Here is a 24,420-nt window from a genome sequence, read left to right as displayed (position 1 = left end):
CCTGCTGTGATTCTCTTTAATTTGGATTTTTAAAAAACTCTGCATATACTCAAATCAAATTCAAAATTTCAGCAAATAATCAGACATGCATAGTAGGCTAATAAGAAATTCCATTTAAGTATTTGGAGGCTGATGCTTGATTAAGAAATTAGCTCTTTGATCAGCCTTCTTAAAATAGGCTTTGGTAATATATGTCTTTATGAATTTTTTATGAGTTTTAATTTGCGTAATTTATTTAAAGTTCTCTATACATTTTTATATTCTGATAGTGTAGGCTAAGATTTAAAACATAACATTCTACACCTTTTCCTTTCCTTTTCCAATTCTTCAAAACATACAGTAAGAGACTATTTCTGATGTTGAAGCATTATTTGGAAAATATATTATCTTTACTCAGCTAATCTTGGGATAGCAATCTCAAACATATTTCAGTAAGATTTACATTTCATGAGAAAAGTCTAAACCTGCACCACATCTTTCAACAAAATATTACAGGAGGAAAAAAACACTAAAAAATACAGTATATTTTTAGAAACACAAAGACTACTATCATATCAGATTATAAAATCTTTAAATTATTCTGCTTTTGAAAACCAATCTACAGTAGATAGGCTTAAGTCTGCAGCCTATTGCTCAATATATTTTTCTTCAATTTTTTTTTCATAACATATATCTAGATATAATATATTTTAAGAAATTAAAATTTGTCAATGCATTCAAACCCTAAATTACCGAAATGTATATAACTTTCCACTTAAAATGATAAAATATGGCAAATCAATTATGATCTGTAAATATAATAGTGCCTCATTTAGATAAATTCTAAGAGGCTTTAACATCTGAACAACAGAAAATAGGAGGGGAAATAGGAGAGGAAGGTATGTTGGATATGTTCGCTACCCTGAGTGGAAAGAAAAGAGGTAAACGAAAGAAAAGGCATTGACTTCTGCCTCCCTTCGGTGCAGTAGAATAATGCATTCACAACTAACAACCAACATCAAACCTTTTACTTTTGAATAATAGTTTAAACTAGCCGTTTTTATAACAACAAATCTATCTAATTGGTAAAAATCCAAAATAAAAATTTCATTTTTTCCCCACATCAAGCACAAAGTCTAGAAGCAGTTTCCAAGTAGAAATAAAAGTATTTCTTTTTTTTTCTTTGATCAAAGCAGTCAATTTAGCCATCTTTTTCTAAGTCTATTACATTTTGCAGCCATTTGTTCATTGTGGAAGTTGAGGTGACCTTCTATTTATGTACATAGAGTAGTCGAAGCTGTCAACATGTATAACATCAAATTTATATGGACATTTTAAGAGAGAATTTTCATTGCTAATCAAATTGGTTAAGTGAGTTGGACCCCATGACTGTGAAGATATTGTAACAGTTGTAATTAGTAGAGCACTTTCTTCAGTGTTGTTGTAACTTTGAATAAAGTTTTTTTTAATGATTGCTAATGAATGGTTATAAGTCAAAGACTACCTGAATTTCAAACAGCCTTTAAGGCTCCAGATTCAAAACAATTTTATAATGAACCCTGGAGCTGATTATCAAGACAAAATAGCTCTAAACCTATTGGTGGATTACAAGGATAATTCTACTTTAAAATTCTGACTATTGAACATCTATTCACATATTGAATATTCTAAGTATTGCAGAGTCCCATGTAAGCATAAAGAGTGGCAACTTCACTTTGACTTTTTCACAAATCTGGAACCCAAATTTTAATTTAATGTCAACATTTTATACTTTTCCCCATCATCAAAGATAGCAAAAATGCATAAGTGACACTGAAGAAATTTACCTAATACAAAGGATAAATTAACTGGAAATAGGCTATGAATGCCAGAGTTGATGGGAGTTGGCCAGTATATAATGTAATATATGTAAAAGACAAAAATATAAGCAAATGCGTCAACATATTGTAGGTGTTGACATCTATTAATAAAGCATAATTTAGAAACCAGGATGAGTTTTGCTATATTACCAGATATAGAATTCAAATACAATTTGAACAATTTGAATTCAAATAGGAGAATCAAGATTAAAATGTTACAACTGAACATTACAGAAGTCTATTTGGACCTACAGCAAAGAGCTATTCCTTAAAATCAAGTGGTGTCTATGTAATCTTTTTTTATGGTATCACCAATTATTTTAATAAAATCTGCAGCTGAAAACATTTATCATTTGTGAGATTTTTCACTGTTATTTGGTTTTAATAGAATTAAAATTCTTGTCTTGGTATCTTTCAATACATTTCATTTCAATTATTAAATCATTTTGAATTTCATTTTTTTTAGTGTAGTCAACTTTTCTTTTAAAAAACACTTTTTAATATATTGATTGCAATCAATTATACATAATTAATTATATTAATCTCTGGTAAAATATAAAATAATCCATTCTGGTAATATTCTGGATGTTTGGAAAGTAGGTTTTTTTAAAAATAAAATTGAATCCATCTTTGTATTCACAGACTATAAGTTACTTTTTATCTCCTGTATACAAACATTTTATATGAAATATTTCTACATTTTCTTTTTGATACTATCTGAATATATAAGAAAACACATTAGTGCCCTCAAGTGGCAACAACTAAACAGAAATAATATTTCTGTATCAAAGTTTCCAAAGACATTGTTGTGCTAATGTTGGGAGGGAGGGAGGGAAGGGAGGAAAGAAGGAAGGAAGGAAGGAAGGAAGGAAGGGAGGGAGGGAGGGAGGAAGGAAGGAAGGAGGGAGGGAAATGTATGAGAGAGGAAAACTTGTGGTACATTTAATATCAATCAGTTTTACCATATCAAAAACTTCTTACCCATGTCTCACCAAAATAAATTCTGAAGACAGATTTTATAAGTACATGCTGTTGGGGAAAGTGGTGAGAACAGAATTGTTTTGAGGTCAGGTCAAAGAGAAGCAAAATGGCTTACAAAGTGATCATAAATAAAGTCATCGTATGTGTTCTTGTCAGTTTGATGCAGCAAAATCAATAAAGAATTCTGTAGTCCACAATGCTTAGCAACGCTCTTATCTCACAAGATTTATAGTACTTAGATAGCTTAAATTTATCTCATGTTCTGAAGGCAAAGGAAATGAGAAGGAGAAAAAACGGTTACTTTAGAAATGATCAAACATGAAACAATTGTAATACTTGACAAGAAGCTCTCAGCCTTAAATAACTAATGGCTGTAATATTTCAGGGAATCTTAGTCCACATCTGAACCATGAAAAACGTATTGAACCTTCTGATTAATTTCTGTTCTTCCATTTCAATATTCAATCAGTTAATTTAATTCCTCTTCTCAAGTATTTGTTCTTTTGGTGAATGTCTTACAGGTTTTCTTTTAATCCTCTACTGCTTGCAGGATACAGTCATTTCCAATATCAGATTGTATTATTTTGTATATTTGCAATATATATCTAACGTAAAGTATAATGCAACATTGTTGATTGAAGATGGCATACTTTACATTGGAGGAGAAAGAAATGTATAGTCCCCTAATATTGTTAAGAATTTGGGGGAAGAACTTTCTGTATTTGTATCATGCCAGCACAATCAGTTATCAATACAGTTGTTAGTTAAGTGTCTCAGCATAAGCCAAAGAAAGAAAGAGGAGTATTTGAGTGGTCAGTAGCTGAGAATAAACAGCTATAGTGACAACAAGCAGACTTCTGTTGTCTTCTCAGTCTGTCGTGTACAATATTTCTGTGAATCTACGTAGCTTTACTGGTTTTAGTTATTCATTTAGTTTACTGGGTAAATATTAAAGTTAGATAAATGCCAGATTTAAATTTTCATTTGTGTGTCTCAAATCGGAATAGATATGGTTATATTGTAGGCTTAATTGTGCAGTGTGGATTATGTGATATGCTTTGGATTGAAGCTGGAGGATATAAGGAGATGTGATGCTCAGCTGATTTCCTCTATTAAGAAGTAATTGCTGCAGATCTGCATCAACCTGTTATATACTTGGTGTAGAATATAAATATATCTCGTAAGTTAAATAAATTTAATACAACCACAATTATGTAGTCAATGAAAGAAAATGAATAGTCTAAAGATCTTCAGTTCCACAAATGATGGTCTTAACTTTTCTCTAGCCTTGTACTGTATTATGCAAGTTTCTTCATAAATCACAGCTCCAAGGTCCAATTTTCACCAGAAACCAATCATTTTTCCTGGCAGAAGCCATCTGTTGGACACGGCAGCCTCTCCTTGGTTTTTGATTACTGGTGAAAATGTCAAAAAGTAGATGTGAAGGTTTTTAGGTAGTCTCCTATGCCTATTTCTCTTCTGGCCTATTCTTAGTTAAGAGAGTCTACTTTTAGGAGACAAATAGGAGTTCTTGTTTTTCTCTCTCTCTAAATATGTAGTTTAGCTAAAAGTGAGGCTTTCGATCTTAATAAATTCAATGTTTATCTCAAATATAATGAATATCTGTTTGTTGGATTAAACCTATAATTTGCATGAAAGGTAATATATTGTGAGCAATGTTCCCTCTAATTTTTTTTCAGTGTGAGCGGAAAAGTATAGTGTTTGAGCGGTACATTTTCATGCCTGAGCACCTGAATTTTTTTCACAGATGTCACCTAAGACAACAACGAAATCAGTGTTATTTGAAACTCTAAGTTATGTTTATTCAAGGGACCCGCCTAATTAAAGTGTTCTATAATATCAGTATGACTTATAATACTGCAAGTCTGCAATATTAAAATACTTGTATAGGGGATCCCCGGGATCCCCCGAAGAGATCAAATCACAACCAGTATGCCACCTTCTTGGTATATTGTTTTTATTTTCATTGAGTTTTTAAAAATGAGCATTATTTCATCCTTTTTTTCTTTATTTTTGATTGGTATCTGCAATTTATGTTAATTCTGTTCATACATATAATATAAATGAAAAACCCAGCTCTCTTAAAAAATCTTTTAAGTTCTTTCTGGTGCTCTCTTTTAGAATTGGCCAACTAATATTTCTGTTCCCCCAACTAATGCCAGGCAGAGTTAACTGAAAAAGGAATTTTTCATGAAAGGACATTTTCCTAGGATTTTAATTGTTCTTACTGTCAGATTTCTCCTTATTTCCAGCTTGAGTCTCCTTCTGACAAGTTTCCATTGCTTCTTGTCCTGTCCTCAGGTGCTATTGCTGCCGCCTCCTCCTCCTCCTCCAACAGCACCAGCACATTTGCTGCCCAGCGCTGCGGCTGAGGTGAAGCCGCCAAAGCTCCCGCTGGCGCCCCCGCAGCGTTGGGCGTAAATCCGGCAGTGCTGTTGGAGGAGGAGGAGGCAAACCAGCCTGCCACCACCGGCCACCGCCAGCCCCGCCGCTCTTCCCGCCCCCTTCCAAGCCCCACAGTCCAGCGGATGCAGCAGAAGCAGCCCCGGGGCTCCGCTGCCGCTCTCCGCATTTTCTGGACGGGGTCTCGCAGGAAGGAATCCCCTCTCCAAGGGATCCCCGTCCAGAAAATGCGGGGAGCGGCAGCGGAGCCCCGGGGCTGCTTCTGCTGCGTCCGCTGGACTGTGGGGCTGGGAAGGGGGCGGGAAGAGCGGCGGGGCTGGCGGTGGCCGGTGGTGGCAGGCTGGTTTGCCTTCTCCTCCTCCAACAGGCAACAGCACTGCTGGATCCAGTTGTAGCCGCCTGCAAAACGTTTCCTTTACAGAAATCTCTGCGCGGCAGATAGAAACTGCTGCGCGGGGCTTTCTTGCAAGGTGGCGGCCGCGCAGCCGTGCACCTTAGAGGGAACAGTGATTGTGAGTATTTTCTTTTCTCTTTAAAGACAGTTTCTTTTACTTAATTTTAGTTATATGAATATGTCCAGAAGCATCTTCTGTAACAAGGGCTGCTGAATGTAAACCATGTGGCACCAATTAGGAAGAAATTTTCTATTTCTGAAATAAGCATGGAAGCTGAATTCCTGTATTAATTGCCCCACAACGCTTCTAGACTCTTTCTTTTTCCAAAGTGGCTTGTGCATTTATGAATGATGTTTGTTCTAACTCAAGCCAAGTAGATCTTGCCATGTTTAGAGAGGAAAATAAAATGAAATCTCCAAAGCAATTACAGTCTTTTCATTCTATATTACATAGATGTCCTTATAAAGAATGAACAAATGACACAAAACAAACACCATTTTTCTGAAAATATTAAGGGATGAGAGAAAACCTCCCCAAGTAGCTAATGTTTATAGTTTAATTAGATAAAGACAGAAAATAAATGCTTATCTCAGAAAAAAATACTTAAGTGCATCCTAGTGAATCTTACTGTTGTTTAACAATCTCAGGATTATGCCACAACAGTAGGGATAATGAGAATTATCTCAATAAAACCTCATTTATCGAGCTGGACTACTGGGAATTCAGTTTAAGTCAAGAACATTATTTAAACATTTTTATCCAACATAAATCACTATGATATTATAGAAATGGACTCCATTTATTTGGAAGGAACGGTCCCAAACAGAGCCAACATAAGCTTTTTAAAATAGGGCTTGTTTGGAAATGTAAACATTTCTGAACCAACTACAGCCAAAAGCCCCATTAAGGTAATGGGGAAACTATCTTTCCAGTGCTATTACAGAATCTGCCTTATTAAAACCCTGACTTCAAAGTGCTACATTGGCACAAGCCCCATTCATTTTGAAAAAGTTCTGCTTCAGAAGGATTTTTCAGAAGTAGCAGCAGATTGCCTGATGATTAATAACTGCCAGATCTTATATATTCACTGTGGAATTAGAGAAACATCTGAGAAGTGCTGGGCTTGAGGGAGGAATAAGCATATTTTTTCTCTCTCACTAACTGCGTAGGAAAATTTTACCCTTTGTTGTCATTCTCCATTGGAGAGGACAAATTCTGATTGAAAACCACATAATAAAAGGTTAGGTTATCTCTGGATTCTGCATTCTGTTCAACCTAGCTATTGTTAGTATTTAATAAATCACATTTCATTTAATGTAAATCATCCTATCCCTCTTCATAAACAGGGAAAGAATATGTCTAGTTTAATGAAAAGAAAAACTAGGGGAGACATGATAGCAGTGTTTCAATATCTCACCGGCTGCCACAAAGAAGAGGGAACAAAGCTATTCTCCAAAGCACCTGAGGGTAGGACAAGAAGCAATGGGTGGAAACTAATCAAGGACAGAAGCAACTTAGAACTAAGGAGAACTTTCCTGACAGTTAGAACAATTAATCAGTGGAACAACTTGCCTTCAGAAGCTGTGAATGTTCCAACACTAGAAATTTTTAAGAAGTTGGATAACCATTTGTCTGAAGTGGTGTTGGGTTTCCTGCCGGGGCAGAGTTGGATTAGAAGACCTCCAAAGTCCCTGCCAACTCTGTTATTATATTATATTATATTATATTATATTATATTATATTATATTATATTATATTATATTATATTATATTATATTATATTATATTATATTATTATATTATATTATATTATATTATATTATATTATATTATATTAATTATATTATATTATATTATATTATATTATATTATAATATTATATTATATTATATTATATTATATTATATTATATCCCTCTTATAATATTCATTATATAGAAACTGTCTGCATATTGAGCAAAAGTCTTCAGTGTATTGATGGAAGATTGGCAAAAGATAGTTTTGAGAGTTAAACAATAAAAATTTTCTAGCAAAGGCCTTGCAGATAACAAAGGAATATTTAGGCAGCAGTTCCTAACCTATGACCTTCAATTATATTTGGACCATAGCTCTTCTGCCTATTGGCTATCCTAACTTAGAATTCTGGGGGTTTATTATAATTGTTCCATGCTATTTTTATTTGGTATGAATGTATAAATTACTTTACCTAGAATCAGACACAATTCAACAGAAGAAAAAAATAAATTACTTGAATCAAGGTGAGTATGATTGTAAGTATGTACAAAAGCAATAGTTGCTCTCAATGCAATGCTTTAGGAAGGCCATGAGAATTGAAACTATCATCTCAAGAAGCATGTTATTCCCGAGGTAGATATTCCTTTTGGACTGTTTTCCAATAGGAGCTCTTCACATCTGGTGTATTAATTTCTGGGTGGCCTTCAAGGCAGACTCATATAAAGCAAATCACACTAATTCACACAGGAGAAAACAAGGGCATAAGTGACTTCTTCAGTGCTCTCTATTCTAGGCTGCAACTAAAGCATCAATTCTTTCTATCCTGCTTCTTCAAAATCCAATTTTCACTTCCACAAATTATCACTATTGCTTGCATGATTGTGATCTTTGTTGATTTAGACACATCACAGCATCTGAATATGTTTTCCAGGGACTTCATCGCTAATCTATCAAATGCTAAGCTGCAAGTATTTCTTGTCCCTCATTTCTTTATTGTTGATGGTTGGTCCTAAAAGCACAAGCTAGCTATCATTTGTAGAATTAAAGTTGTTAAATTATTTAAATTGCTACGTTTGTGATATGATCTTATAATGTACTGTTATTTCATTGGGACTTTTCCTCCAAGAATAACATTAAAATTTGAATGTTGAATAAATCATTTATTATAGGAAGTGCTAACTGTAGGAGTATTTCCTATAAAAATTACTTTTTCCCATATTTTAAAATATGCACTTTGCTAAACCACATAAATAGCTATTTTTTAAATTATTCTTGCTCCAACTAAAGTTGGGCTGCACAAATCCAGGCAATCAGAAGATGAAAGAAAACAGTTGGATGTTAGTTCAACTAACTGTGGGAAGTTTCTCCCCCCAATCCTTCCGCCCCATAATTCAATCAGAATTTGCCTTTCTGTAATGTGACTCCATTATTATCTGTCTTGAATGCTGGAATAACTGAGAACAAGTGTTGACCTTCTAAGTAATTTTAGCTTATATCCTAAAGACTATCTGCCTTTCAATCTTTTATTCTCTTTCTAACTCCTTCAACTGCTTATCACAGTATTTAGTTCTCTGACCACTGCTATTGTTTGAAAATTTTCCTTGTTGTACTTCTTAAAGTGTAATGCCAAACCCAGATTAAAGTGGAAAAATTACTTCTCGTGACTTGGAAATAATAGTTTGAATAATGTGGCCTATAACTATGTTTGCTTTTTTATATTTACATTACACTTGAGTCACATTTCCATATTTGCTTGTATTATCAAGATTGTTTTGAACTCTACTTCTATCATGTAAGATATTAGCTATCCCATCTAATCTTATATCATCTGCAAATTTGAAAAATATTCCCTCCACCTCTTTAGTTATACTAAAAAATGTTGATGAGTAGAGGAACCTCTGAGGTACTTCACTTAATATTCTACTCTACTGATGAGAAACTACCAATAACATCTTTGAGCACAACTTTCAAGCAAGTGATTTATGTCCTTCTATCCAAACCATAGTTAATTAATTTTCTAATTAGAAAGCCATATACTGCTTAATCAAATACTTTAAGTAAAAATATATTGCATCTAATGTACTTTTATAATCTAAAATAAGCAAACTGCCTAATCAGTTTAATCATTAATCTGGTTAAAATGTTTCTTAACAAATTCTTGCTGACTGATAGTAATCATCATATTGTTTTAATAATCCTTAAAATAAATAATTTTAAAATGTTTATAATTGTCACAAATATTAATAACAGACTGACCAGTTTGCAGTTCCTTAGATCCCCCTTTGTTCTTTTTTTGATGAAAAGAACATTATTGTCATCCTACTATTATCTGACACTTCACCCTTTATCTAGACCAGGGGTGTCAAACCCAATTTCATTGAGGGCCACATATGTCAGAATGCTTTTTATAGACTATAGCTCGGCCTTTAATACCATCTTACCAGGAATTCTCATTGAAAAGTTGACTGACCTGAATTTCCTTCCCCTCACTTGTGAATCCAAGACTTCCTGATGGATCATGCACAAACAGTAAGGGTTGGGTCCTTTACAACTTCCATGCTGAAGCTCAGCACAGGCTCCCCTCAGAGCTGTGTGCTCAGCCCCTACCTGTACTGGCTGTATACATATGACTGCATATCCTCTGATCCATCCAACATCATAATAAAGTTTACAGACGACACAACAGTGCTGGGTCTCATAATTGTAGGGAACGAATCAGCATATAGGGAAGAAGTCCAGAAGGTATCCTCATGGTGCTCAAGAAAAAACTTACATCTAAATACTAGTAAGACAAAGGAGATGGTGCTAGATTTCCGGAAGCACAGAGACGAACCTGCCCCACTGTATATCAAGGGGACCTATGTGGAGAGGATTTCCTCTTTTAAATTCTTGGGAGTGCTTATTAGTCAAGATCTCACCTAGAAAAACAACACGTGTTTGGTGATTGGAAAGGCCCAACAGAGACTTCATGTCCTTAGAGTCCTGCGAAACAATCAGGTGGAACAATAGAAAGTGTCCTCACATATTGTATTACAGTATGGTATGCTAGTTTAACAGCTGCGGACAGGAAGGCACTTCAGAGAGCGATCAATTCGGCACAAGAAACCATTGGTTGCCCTCTGACACCACTGGATGACATTGCCAGATATCGCTGCTTTAGCAGAGTAAGGAAGATACTCAGAGATGATTCGCCCTGGTCAGTGTCCGTTTGCACTTCTTCCATCAGGCAGAAGATATCAAACAGGCCAGCCAAACAAACAGGAGCTGTGAGCTGTGAGACTTTTAAATACAACCACAATCACTCCATGCACATGCTAGTTTTTTTCCTTTTTCTTTCTTTTTTAGTTTCTGTTATAATTTTGCACCAGTGAGGTTAAAACTAATTTTGTTGTATTTAAGTACAATGACAATAAAGATTATACTTATACTTTTCAGGGCTGTGGTTGACCTTGGGGGGTGGGCAGGCATGGTTGACTGGGTGGATGTGGCCAACTGGATGGGCGTGATCAGCTTGACACCAGTCCCCAAACTGCTGGCATGTTTTCTCCTTGCATTGGGTAGACTTGGCCAAAGTGACATGGGCTGGCCCCTTTTTTGCAGGTCAGCCCCACGGGCACGATCCAACCACATCACAGGCCAAAGTTGGCCCATGGGCCTTGAGTTTGACACCTCTGATCTAGACCTCTAAATATATAACATAAAAAGATTTAATTAGACTATTTCCAAATGTCTTCATTATTTTAAATGTAATACATCTGACTGTGGAGATGTAAATTTATTCAAAGTAAATGAATATTCCCTGATTATAGTATGTAACTATAAATGTACAGATTTATTCTTACTCCTTAATTTATTGGTAGAATATATATCCAACTTTTCATAGAAAACTGAGCTAAAATAGGAGTTTGCCTTAAGTAATAATATTAGGCTTTTATATTCATTTTCCACTAATTTTCCCCTCTCCCTCCACTAAATGTTCCTTATCAGTTTGCATCAAGAATGACTGATCATGTTACGTCTTAGTGTCCAAGGAGAAATATGTTAACAAATAAATTATGTTTTTTTGGAAAAATTATGTTAGAGTTTGTCTTGCAACAGATGTTGGGATAATTAAAATCTTACATCAGTATCAGTTCTACTGATTCAAATCCTCTATCACCACTACTTTTTTATCCTCACTAATCTTTATTTTCACATTAATTTTCTAAAATACAGTTATTTCAAAAACAATTACAAATCCAGGCACTTCTTAAATTAGAATCTTAATTGAAGCTAGAACTATAGTCATAAGTCATTGTAAGTCAAGGGACCCATATAACTGGAAATGACATTCTGGCCTTTTCATGGCAGTCATTAAGTGAATGTCTCAGTTGTTAAGCAAACTCACTAATATTTCTTGCCAGAAGCTAGCAAAAAATGCCAGAAGCAGGTCAAAAAACATTCCGAATTGCAGTCACATGTATATAAAGAGACGTAACCAGTCATAAAGTTGACCTGTCTGGCATGTGGTTATAGGATTATGATGGGAAGGGTTGGAAGTGGTATCTGTCATAACTTCAAACAGTTATAAAACAATAAGTTGTTAAGCGAGGACTATCTGTACCTGATAGGTTACTGAGGATTTGAAATTAAGCTTGATCTCTCCTATTTTAGTTCAATATTTTAACTACTATTCCCAATATTCTATTAAAGATGCATGAGGAAAGTTTTGCATTTTTACATGGATTATATTTACTTCCCTTCAGTGTTTATACATTGTGCAAAGAAGAGCAGAATAAATATGTCATGGTAAATCTGACATTGGAATATGCCAGAAACTCTACAATTGCTAAAGCTAATTATAAAACACTAATTAAAGTCATAATATATGACAACGATAAACAGATTCTAGATGCATTTACAAACTTATTGCTTGCGAAGCAATGGTGGGTTCTGGATTCCTTTCCAACCAGTACGGTTGGAACGGCCCCAGAGTTACCCACATGCATACGTGTGTGGTGCGTGCATGCGTTCTAGAGTCAAATGATGCTTCCGCAAGCCTCCGCGATGCTCTGCGGAGTGTCACACAGGTGCCATACACACCACGAGCATGCGCAGAAGCACCAAAAGCATAAAACGCAGGCATGTGGGCCTACGGAGCACCATACCAGAACGGTACCTGGTGCTCCAGGCAGGATCCGGTATGCCCGTACCGGGGCGTACCGCCTGCAATACCACTGTTCTGAAGGCTGGAGACATGTGATCACTAGTTGTAATTTTTCCAGCTGGATTCTGACAAACAAAGTCAATGGGGAAAGCAAAATTCATTTAACAACTGCATGATTTACAACTCCAGTGATTCGCATAACAACTATGGCAAAAAAAGTCATGAAATGAGGCATAACTCACTTAACAACTGTCTTGTTAGTAATGAAAATTGTGGGTTTCACTGTGATTTTAAACTGAGGACTACCTACCTGTATTTTTTGTAGCAAAATGTTTTTAAAGTACATATTATGACAAGCATACAAACAACATCAACAACTAGAGAAAGCAAAGTTCAGGTAATCCCCGTGTTACGAGCTTTCCCTTAGTGAGTGATTGAAGTTATGCGATGACTGCCCCCTAGCGTTTACGAACAAGTCCTGAAATTGTTTTGTCTTACTTTTTCTGTATTTGTTCCCCCTCCCTTGGCTTTTGTTCAGCTGTCCTGAGTCCCTTTGGGGAATAGGGCAGCCTACAAATTGAATAAATTCCAATTCCAATTATGAATGTTGCCACCTTCATGAAAAACAATGTTGTATTAGCTCTGCTGCTAATCTTTTAAGCACAGACCAAAGCATCCCTCTTTGACAGATGTGTACAAGTGTACAAGCAACTTCTCATACTAGAAAAAGCAGAGTATAAGAAAACACTTCAAATAATGACAAATATGAATTGGGGAGAAATATATAAATAGTAATAAAACATATAACTGGTCTCATTGCCACCAGTTTAATAACATACTGCAAGGAAGTGAAATTGAAAATTGGTTAACAATCTGAAGCTATATGGAAAAACACCATCTGAAATAGAATTGTTGCTCAATACTGTCTGTATATACAGCCAAGATATTGCAATGGGGTTTGGACTAGACAAATAGCATTAGCAATAGCAATAGCAATAGCACTTAGAGTTACATACCGCTCCACAGTGCTTTGCAGCCCTCCCTAGCAGTTTACAGAATCAGCATAATGCCCCCAACCATCTGTGTCCTCAGTTTACTGACCTTGGAAGGATGGAAGGCTGAGTCAACCTTGAGTCTGTGGGACTTAAACTACCAAAGTGCTGGAAGCCGGCAGTCAGCAGACATAGCCTGCAGTACTGTACTCTAACCACTACACCACCATGACTCAAAGGTGCCGTCCTCATTATCACACAGGAAATATAATGAAAACTGAAGAAATCAAACTGCCCTTTGGAAATAACATCAAGAGTCTGGATGAAAAAGATGGATACAAATATCTTGGCATCCTTCAGGCCAAAGTCAAGATGAAGTTTAGAATTGAATATATCATGATAGTAAAGATCTTAAAGTCCAATCTCAATGGTAGACATATTATCAAGTCAATTAACACCTGGACAATTCCAACCATTAGATACACATCAGGAATACTGGACTGAATTCAAGCAGAATTAAAAACCCTGGATAGAAAGATCAGAAAAATAATGACAAGTGAATCATGTCTTTCATCCATGTAGCAATGTTGACAGACTCTACTCACCGAGGAACATAGGTAAATTGCTTTGAGTGCACCCGAAGAAGAAAAAAGGGAATTGGAAGAATATCTGAAGTATAGTGAAGAAGATGCACTGAAGCTAGAATATCATGAAGACAATATTTAGGCAACTTAGTGAAAGTTCTAAATTTTAGGTGAAATCTTAGCAGTTGTATAGATATCATAAAATTAAAACAGAGATTTGTAGCAGACTAAATCCCATTACTCCCTGTATTGTAAAAATCCAGACACATAACTCTATTTTCAGTTTATTGGATGCAACCAAATCTTGGTCCACCAATAAAGAATGGAAAGAAAATAGAATTGCTTTCACCAATATGTGAGTTCAATGCTACCTTGCTAGTAGAATTTTACATAATAATATCTACTCATTAATATGCAATTAATTGAGTCAGCAGCTCTATATATTTTTAAATTCTTTTAAATATTCCTTCTGCATACAATGGGGTAAGAAACTGTGTGGCTGGGAGAGTATAATTAACAGGCTGCTCATAATCTATAGATTTCAGAATCTATACCTTAAGAAATAGATAAATATTTAAACACAGATGAAGCTATAATTTTCTGTCATTTCTCTGCTTTATCTTTATAATTAAACCCTAAGTCTGGTTTAGCGTTTAGGGTTTAGACTAAAAAGAGAGAGAGAACATTATTTTTATATACAGTTAGTATCGAGAGGTATTGTTTAATCTATCACTGGGCATCATTTCTTTATCATTTGAAATTACAAGCAAGATTGGTTGTGTTCTGGGATTATTATTAAATTAGGCACAACATGAATTTAAAAATATATCCAGAAACTCTCATTAGAATTAGATAAGACTAATCTAAGTTAATATCAAATGTTATTTTTCCATCTGTGTCTCTTGATTCTTCAATAGTGAAAAATGTCTATTGCTTTGCATTGATTCACTGTCACTGAGCAGATTTTCTTCTTAGAACAATTTGATATGTAAGGAGGAAGTGTTTACTTATTCCTGTATGAGTAATGCTTTAGGGTTGTTTTGAATCTCAGAATGAAAAAGGAGCAAGGAGTTCTTATTTTCTAAAATATGGGAGACTATTTCACATGAATGCATAAGCTTGAAAGGTGAACCTTGATGGACAAACATTTAAAATGTCAGTATGTCCATGTGAAATTTTTTACCTTTCTTTCACAATTTGAAACAAAATGAGGAAATTATCCATTTTTGCAGTTTCATCATTTTGGTAATTTCATGTAGGCTTTACTTAACATGCATATTTATTCAAATTATATTTTTTCACACTGTTGGCCATTCTCCTACTCTTGGCTGCTATTCAAAGAACACAGTCCTTTGGCAGCTTTTTAAAAGTCATATTCTATTAACTCGTAATTACTTAAATGAATGTGTATCTTTTCTCCTTTTCTTATGATTGCATGCACTTTTTCATGAATTTAACTAACATGTCTTACGCAATTATTAAAGACATTAAATATTTTAATACAAATTGAATATAATTCTCATAACAAAGGTTGAGAAAGCCTTAGCTATCTTATTCCAAATCAGATTTGTCCTCCTAATTGTTGTCTAACTTTGGTACTTTTACATTATCTTAGGTAATTTGTGAGCCAATAGAAACTACTAGATGAGTCAGCAAATCATGATTCTTTGCTCTCTTTTCCTTATAATATTGTCTATCATGCTGTCATTATTTCAGAAACCCTTTACTGTAGCCTCTGGAGCTACTCCAAACTGCCAATGTTCTATAGCATGATTTTGTTTATTTTTTTGCCAAGTTCTCCCCCCCCTCCCGACACACACACATGTAAAGGTTAATTTATATAAAATTTGCATATTTAAAAAAAATCCTTGACTATAGCAATTTATATTTTTCTAGAGCAGGGTGTCAAACTCTGAGGTGTTTAACCTCAAGGAGCCAGAGTGGGCATGGCCAGGTTGGACACAGCCAGATCAACATCAGGGGGTGCCTGTGGTGGCTCAAGCACTCTGCCACAGAAAACGGGCTCTCCTCCTGCAACCCTCTGCCAGTGAGCAGCCCTCCTGAGCTCTGTTTTCGCTGGCAGAGGTACCATGGGCCAGTCCTTCACTATTTTCAGGGTGGCCCCATGCGCCAGATCTAAGTACCACAGGGGCTGGTTCTGGCCCCCGGACCTTGAATTTGACACCCCTGCTCTAGACTTTTAAACTAAGCAGACACTTGGGAACCTGACTTCAGATTCCAAATTGAGTCTCAGAAGGATAAGAGCCATGGTGGTGCAGTGGTTAGAATGCAATATTGTGGCTTATCTTGCCCACACATCATTCAGGAGTTCAATCTTGACCAGCTCAAAGTTGACTCAGCTTTCCATCTTTCCGAAATTGGTAAAATGAGGACGCAGATTGTTTTGGCCAATATGTTCAGGGCATCAGGCTTCCGAAAGACACAGAAAGTTCTTTACAAAGCGCTATAGGGCAGTATATAAGCCTAAGTACAAATGCTATAATCGACTCAGGACATACTAAATTAAGTTTTGTTATTACCCAGCAGTTCCATGGCATCATCTTCATTGTCAATATCTTCTTCTGTTACTGAAGGAGTTGTGCTGGGTAGAGAATCAAACGAATCTTGTGAAAGCATTGCAGCCAGCAATTTTTTATGTTGCTGCTGCTGATGTTTCAGTCCTTTAGTCTTCGGTTTCATCTTTAAACTAGAAATAATAGTTAATCCATTAGCCTCACTAATAACAGCTATTTGACCAAGAGAACCTATATATTTGATAGAGAGAGATATTAAATAAGTCAATCATCACATAATTGTCCTTTTGATTTCATGGGGAATTAAAACAATTTCTGTAAAAAGGGGAAAGATATAATAATAATAATAATTAGAGTAAAACAAGTCATCCTGGACCATTTAAGATAACACACATATGGCGTATACTTCATTATATCTGTAACTTTGTTATGTATACAGTTGCCATCATACAGAAGAAGCCTATCATTGGAAAACAAAGCTCAATTTAGAAGAAAGATAATGTCAACGCCAATAGCTTTTTAGGAGATAGGAAGATGTCTTCATCACAGATGCCAATCCAATCATCATGGCAGACAAAATGTTAGTCCCATCTTTTGGCCTATCATTATTTACTTACAAGGTGGATAGTAAGATAGTAATTGTGTTCAGCTGAATATAGTAAAATAGGCCAATTTTTTCTACTATCTGCATATGTTCTTATAAAGATATCTGAGAATATACTCAAAAAATGAATAGAAGGTCCATGGAAATGTCTGCTACAGTATGTTCTCATTCTGTATCTCTGTCTTAGACAGAGTAGGAAAGCAAAATCGAATAAAATTAACCTGTTGTAAATGGATATGACATGGGCAACAATTATCTCCCAATTATTCACCATACTTGGAAAATATACCTTCCTCCAGGACTGCTGCTATCTTCACTGTCCCACTGTTCCATTTTGCTTCTTGGTACTGGGGGCTGCAACATTTCATCAGCCAGTGGATCTGCATCATTTTCTTCACGTCCTATCCATTCTCCAACTACCCGAGGCCGAAGAAGTGAAGTATTAAAGGCTGCTGTTTCCTATTACAGAGAAAATGATTTATCATTACTTATTGGCAACAATATGGATAAACATAATAAGTGCAAGCAATTAAAACCCAACTGTATTTCATAGAAAGATACAACATACTGGAAGACATTGGAGCAGGTAAGACTGCAGTATAAGACTCAACTTAACGAAAATGTTAATAGCATTTCTAGTTAGCTAAAATTATTCTGTCATTATGTGCCATTAAGTTCGTGTTAACTCTTAGCAATCGCATAAATAGATTTACTCTAAGTAGATATATCTCCACCTGATTCTGTAAGTTTTTCAACAGATTGCCATTGTAATTGAGCTCATCTACTTTGTTGCTAATCATTAACTTCTCTTTCTTGGCACCTTTACCAGTATTATAGACTTACAACACATTAAAATTGCCTTTCTAGACCAACTTAAATAAACATCTATCCCTAAAGTTCCAAGATTGTGCTTTATATTGGGACTTGTACATTTCCCTTAGAAAATCAAGCAGAGATTGTCCTCTTTTCTTTTCTTCCCCTTCCTTCCTTCCTTCCTTCCTTCCTTCCTTCCTTCCTCCTTCCTTCCTTCCTTCCTTCCTTCCTTCCTCTATACTCTTGTACAGTATTTGGAGACAAAGCAAGTAAGAGTGTACTTTCCTTCTAGATACTAGCTGCTCCTTACTAAAGATGTGCCTGTATTTGTACTTATTTTCCTCATTCTAAACATCACTATTTTTAAAAAAAAGTTTTTTATTTTTAAACAAACAAAAACAAACAATACATGAAACAGAAAACCCTCATGAATTACATATAGCATGTTGTTAGGTTACAAGCATTTGTGCATCACCACTTTCAATTGTGTATAAGGTCACAGATTATTCATCAACCATACATAGATACATTATTATCATTGTCATCATATTGTTCCATTATAATTGATATGCTTTCATTTTAAACAAATATTCTAGAAACTAGATTCATATATATACCAACATTCCATTGCATCCTTATTTGTCTATTTAATAATAATATGTCTTTATAGAATCACCTAGAGCCAAGGTGGCGCAGTGGTTAAATGCAGCACTGCAGGCTACTGCTAGATCAGCGGTTCAAATCTCACCGGCTCAGGGTTGACTCAGCCTTCCATCCTTCCGAGGTGGGTAAAATGAGGACCCAGATTGTTGGGGGCAATATGCTGACTCTCTGTAAACCGCTTAGAGAGACCTGAAAGGCCTATGAAGCGGTATATAAGTCTACTGCTATTGCTACTGCTATTGCTATTGCTATCTCATAGTATTTTTGCAATATGAAAGAATTCTCCAACATTTTATATTTATGTATCACTATTTTCAGTTGTATATAGAATCACAGATTATCCATCAAATATAAATAGATACATTGTTATCATTATACATCATATGTCCAACTATAGTTGCTATTTCTTCATTTTAAACAAAATGATCTAGATATTCGATGTATGTACCAATATTCCATTACATCATTGTTAGTCTATTTAATAATAATATGTCTTTATAGTATCACCCATCTATATTCTTACCATATAAAAAGCTTTTCCAACGTTTTTCAATTCCATGTTTTTTTATCTAGCCATTGATAAAACAAGTCCCATACCTTATAAAATTGTACATCTTCTTGTTATCTAATTTCAAATGTCAATTTACTCATTTCAGCACATTCCATTATTTTTTGAATAACTTCCTCCTGCGTTAGTATTTTCTAATTTTTCTAATTTTTTGCAAATACAATTCTACCTGCTGTTAAAACATTTACAATCAAACATTTCAAATCTTTGTTGTATGTTTCTGGTATAAATTCCCAATAAAAAAATCTCTGGTTTAAGGTCTATGTGTTTTTGTATCATTTTCTCCAACCATGTGTGGTATCTTTTAGCTTCTGTGCAAGTCCACCACATATGGTAATATGAGCCTGGTGTCTGATGACATTTCCAACACTTTTCCAACTTGTTCTTGAACATTCTTGCTATTCTCGTTGGGGGTAGGTACCACCTGTAAAACATCTTATACAAATTTTCCTTATGTTGACATTGTCATTTTATAATTTTGAGACCACAATTTCTGCCATTTCTCTAATTCAATTCCCTGTCCAAAATCCCCCCCCCCCACCAAGCTATCATGGTTTCTTTGACTTGTTCTTCCTTTAGCTTAACCTCTAGTAAATGTCCAAATAATTTTTAAATTACTTTTTCATCAGTACCTGTCAAAATTTTATCTAATTCAGTCATTTTATCATAAAAACCTTCCATTTTACTGTTTTTATCATATCTAGATTGTATTTGCAAATATGAAAACCAATTCATTCCTATTCCTTCCTGTTTCAACTCTTGCATAGATTTAAGTTTACCCTCTGCATTCAATATTTCACCATATCTAACTGTTTGTTCCTTTTTATATATTGTTGGATATGAAAAAGCTTCAATAGTTGATAGCCAGACTGGAATTTTTAGGTAATATTGCCCTTTGATCTTCTTCCAATTTAGTAACAAAGCCTCTCGTATATAGTGTCTTCTAAAATAACCCTGTGTTTTAGTTCTCTTATGCCATAAAAAAGCATGCCATCCCAACAGCAATTCATATCTTTCTACAGTCAATATTCTAGAATTTCTTAATGTTATTCACTCTTTAATCCACATCAAGTTCATTGCCTGATAATATAATTCCCAGTCAGGTAGTCCCAATCCTCCTCTTATTCTAGCGTCTTGTAACAATTTTGATATTATTCTTGCTTTTTTCCCTTGCCAGATGAATTTCAACACTATTTTATTTAGTTCATCAAAATAGTCTTCCCCCAATCTAATTGGGATTGTCTGGAACAAATATAGTATTCTGGGTAGGGTTTTAATTGTAAATATTCTCCCTATAATTGATAAATATAAGTTTTCCCATTTCATCAAATCAGTCACAATCTGCTGCTTAAGTCTAAGATAGTTCTTCTCTTTAAGTGTACCGCATCTAGCAGTTAAATATATCCCCAAATATTTAACCTTATTTCTAACTTGAATCTCCAAGGTTTCCGCCAATTCTTCCTTTTGTCTCAATGATATATTCTTTGTTTTATCTTTATTTATTTTCAAGCCTGCTACTTTTCCATATTCCTCTATTCTTTCTATCAATTTTGATGCAGTTTCTAATGGATCCTCAAGGATAAAAACCAGATCATCTTCAAATGCTTGTAATTTGTATTCTTCTTTTTTAATTTTCATTCCTTTTATTTCTTTCTCTTCTCTAATCTTTCTATTTAAAACTTCTAAAGTTAAGACAAAAAGTAAAGGTGATAGTGTGCAGCCATGTCTCGTTCCTCTATTTTGATAGAGTCTTATCATTATCTTTGTTGTTTGTTTGTGCTATATGGTTTGTATGGCTGGGGTAAATTTCTTACCAAAATTCATGTGTTCCAGTTGTAGAAACATAAAACACTAGTTCACATTGTCAAATGCTTTCTGTGCATCTAAAAACATCAAAGCCACTTGTTTTTCGAGATGCGCTTCATAGTACTCCAAAGTGTCCAAAATTATTCTCATATTATCTTTAATTTGTCTCTGGTAAAAACCCATTTTGATCAGAGTGGATAAAACTGTTTAGGTATTTTTTAAGTCGTTCTGCTAATATCGAAGCAAATAGCTTATAATCTGAGTTTAACAAGGAGATGAGTCTGTAGTTCTTGATTTGTGTTAGATCAGCCTCCTCCTTTGGCAGAAGTGTAATATATGCTTCTAACCATGATTTGGGTATCCTACTCTCAGACATCACCTCATTCATAACTTCTAATAGTGGGAGGGACGATTCCTGAAATGTCTTGTAAAATTCTACTGGTAAGCCGTCCCGGGCTGGGGCCTTTCTGTTATTTTGTTTCTTAAGTGCTTCAGTTAGCTCCATCATAGTTATTTTGCCTTCTAATATTGTTTCAGTTTCTTTGGGTGTCTGAGGGAGATTAGCTTTCTGTAGATATTGTTTAATTCCTCCATCTTCTATATTCTCTTGTTCATACAGCTTACCATAGTAGTCTTGTATAATTTTCTTCTTCTCAACATTTTCATAATGGATTTGCCCTTGATTATCTCTTAATTGTAATATTTTCTTTGATTCTCTCTCTTTTTTCAATTTGTATGCCAACCATCTACCTGGTTTATTTGCATTTTCAAAGTAGTTCTGTTTAGCAGTTCTGATTTTTGTGCCAATTCTTCCTTTTCCAATAGATCCATTTTGTGCTTATTTATATCCTTTTTTAGTTTAATGTCTTTTTTGTGGGAATTTCTTAACTCTTTTTCAAGAGCCTTATAGTCATTCTCTAAACCTTTAAAAGTTTGTCTTTTCTTTATGTTTCTCTTTCTTGTATAGTCTATTATCAAACCTCTGGTGAAGGCCTTCATTGTATCCCAAAGGTTCTGCATTGATGTATCTTCTTTTCTATTTTCTTTGAAGAAGAAAGCCAATTCTTTTTCCATTTTCTGAATGAAGTCCTTCTCTTTTAATACAGTATTATTTAATGTCAATCTAGATCTTATCCTTTGGCCTTTCAATTTAATTGTAATTGGATTGTGGTCTACCCAGGTACTTGTTTCAATCTCAATTTCCTGTACATTACAAGTCAATTCCATTGTAGCCTATACCATGTCGATTCTGGAACATGATAAGTGTCTATTTGAATAAAAAGTATATTGCTTTTTTGTAGGGTTTTTTTCTCTCCAGACATCTTTTAAGTTTATTTTCTCTATCATCCTAAAAAAGGATTTTGGGAGTGGTTTTCTATTTAGCTTTGTTGTTTTTTGTGCTTTATAGTCCATGTTGTGATCTACAATTCCATTAAAATCTCCCATCATACAAATATCAGCATAGTCCAAATCAATTATTTTCCAGTGTAGTTTTCTATAGAATTCGTCTTGTTTATCATTGGGAGCATAAATTGCAATTAAAAGTATTTTCTTAGTGTTGACCATAATTTCCACCATCAGAATTCTTCCATCATCATCTGTATAAATTGGTTTCGCTGGAATTTTATCTTTAATATAAAAGATCACTCCTCTTTTCTTACATCTTGCCAATGCAGTAAACATTTTTCCAGGTTTTGGCTGTACCAATAAGTGTTCATGTTGTTTTTGAATATGTGCTTCTTGTAGATAAATTATGTCCAATTTTAATTTTTCTAATTTGTGAAATATTCTTCTTCTTTTAATTGCTGAATTAAGTCCATTTATATTGATTGTTTTAAAGACGAGGCTCTGAGGTAAAATAAGTCAGCTTTATTGAATGAAGAACAGGCAACAACAACTCAGAACACGAACAAGAAGGAGCCCGCTTGACAGCTATTTATATTTGACAGCTGTCAGGCGGGTAGCCAATCGGCGGCTGGCATTTCTCCCGCCGGCTGGCTGACACGCCAGAGCCAATCAGGAGCCTGAGCTCTGGCGACAACTGCCAGCTGCGTTGGCAGGACGCAACACCCCTTCCCCCCAGACTGTGGATGCGTAGTCCCTTAAATAGGTTAGTCTTCTGCGCATGCGCTGCAAACTCCGAGGAATGGGAGTGTCCGTCGTCGCTAGAGGAGGAGGTCTGCTGCTGTGACACACCAGACTGGAAGGCCCGGCCCCTGGACCAGTGGGAATGTTTGAAGTTAAGTGTTCTTCGCTTGAAGTGGCGGGTGGTGCGCGGCAGCGCAGAGTGGGGAAGGCGGCTGGAGATGGTTGAGCCGTGGTTGTCATGGCTGGGCAGGTCAGGCAGCCGATAGGCAAGCAGGCCCCAGCTGCGGTACTTGTGCAGACGATGTGGTTGGTTGGGGCGGCCCCACGGTTGTCTGGCGGCGCAGCTGGTTTAGATGGCGCCGCCATAGTCGTCCATCATCAAGCTGGACCCTATAAGAGCAGGGTCCAGTTAGATCTAGTATGACCCCTGGTAGCCACTTTGGGTCTCCGGCATAGTTCTGCGCAAAGACCCCCTCACCCACCAGAAAAGCCCTAGGGGGAGAGGGAAGGGAGCCCGCAGTGGGAGCGAAGGAGGGATGTAAGCGGTCAAGGGTGGTTCTCAGGCGCCGACCCATAAGGATTTCCGCAGGGCTTTTGTCGGTGGCCTGGCAGGGAGTGGAATGCTGTACCAGGAGGTAGGTGCAGAGGCGGGATGGCCAAGGTAGGTGGGAGAGCCGGGCCAGCCCTCCTTGGCCGAACGTACGGCACGCTCGGACATGCTGTTGCCAGCCAGATGATAGGGGCAACAGGGACATGCCGGATGCCCAGGGAAGCCAGGTAGGAGAGAAAGGGGGCAGAGGAAAATTGAGGGCTGTTATCAGAGATGATAACATCAGGGATGTCGTGGGTTGTAAAAAGGGAATCAAGAATTTGGATGGTGGTGCCGGACGTGGTGGATGTCATGGGGAAGATGTCCACCCATTTGGACAGGGCGTCCACCACGAGGAGGAATGTGTGGCTGTTAAGGGGGCCAAAGAAATCGAGGTAGAGGTGACTCCACGGAGAGGTGGGGGTCTCCCAGGGATGGGTAGAGGCAGAGGGCGGAGCAGGGCGGACGGCCTGGCAGGGAGGGCACCGCTGGACCCAAGCAGTGATGTCAGCATCCATGGAGGGCCACCAGACATACTTGCGACCGAGAACCTTCATTCGTGCTATGCCCAGGTGGCCCTCATGGAGGTGGCAGAGGACCTGCTGGCGGAGGGCAGCAGGAACTATGACCCTGGAACCCCAGAGCAAATAGTCCTGAAGGAT

General features: G+C 36.2%; 1 protein-coding gene across 1 annotated transcript in view; it reads right to left on the bottom strand.

Moving 5' to 3' along the window:
• Positions 1-24,420, bottom strand: part of C8H8orf34 (chromosome 8 C8orf34 homolog) — an 83,851-nt gene that overhangs the window by 28,199 nt on the left and 31,232 nt on the right. The window contains exons 6-7 of the mRNA XM_032222273.1: positions 17,521-17,690; positions 16,634-16,800 (exon numbers count right to left, since the gene is read on the bottom strand). Of these exons, the coding sequence (XP_032078164.1) occupies positions 16,634-16,800; positions 17,521-17,690 (337 nt within the window). The remainder of the gene's footprint in view (positions 1-16,633; positions 16,801-17,520; positions 17,691-24,420) is intronic.

Source organism: Thamnophis elegans, chromosome 8 (genome assembly GCF_009769535.1).
Source record: "Thamnophis elegans isolate rThaEle1 chromosome 8, rThaEle1.pri, whole genome shotgun sequence".
Lineage (NCBI taxonomy): Eukaryota > Metazoa > Chordata > Lepidosauria > Squamata > Colubridae > Thamnophis > Thamnophis elegans.
Note: the sequence above shows the minus strand (reverse complement) of the source record. Positions and strands in the feature narration are given on the sequence as shown.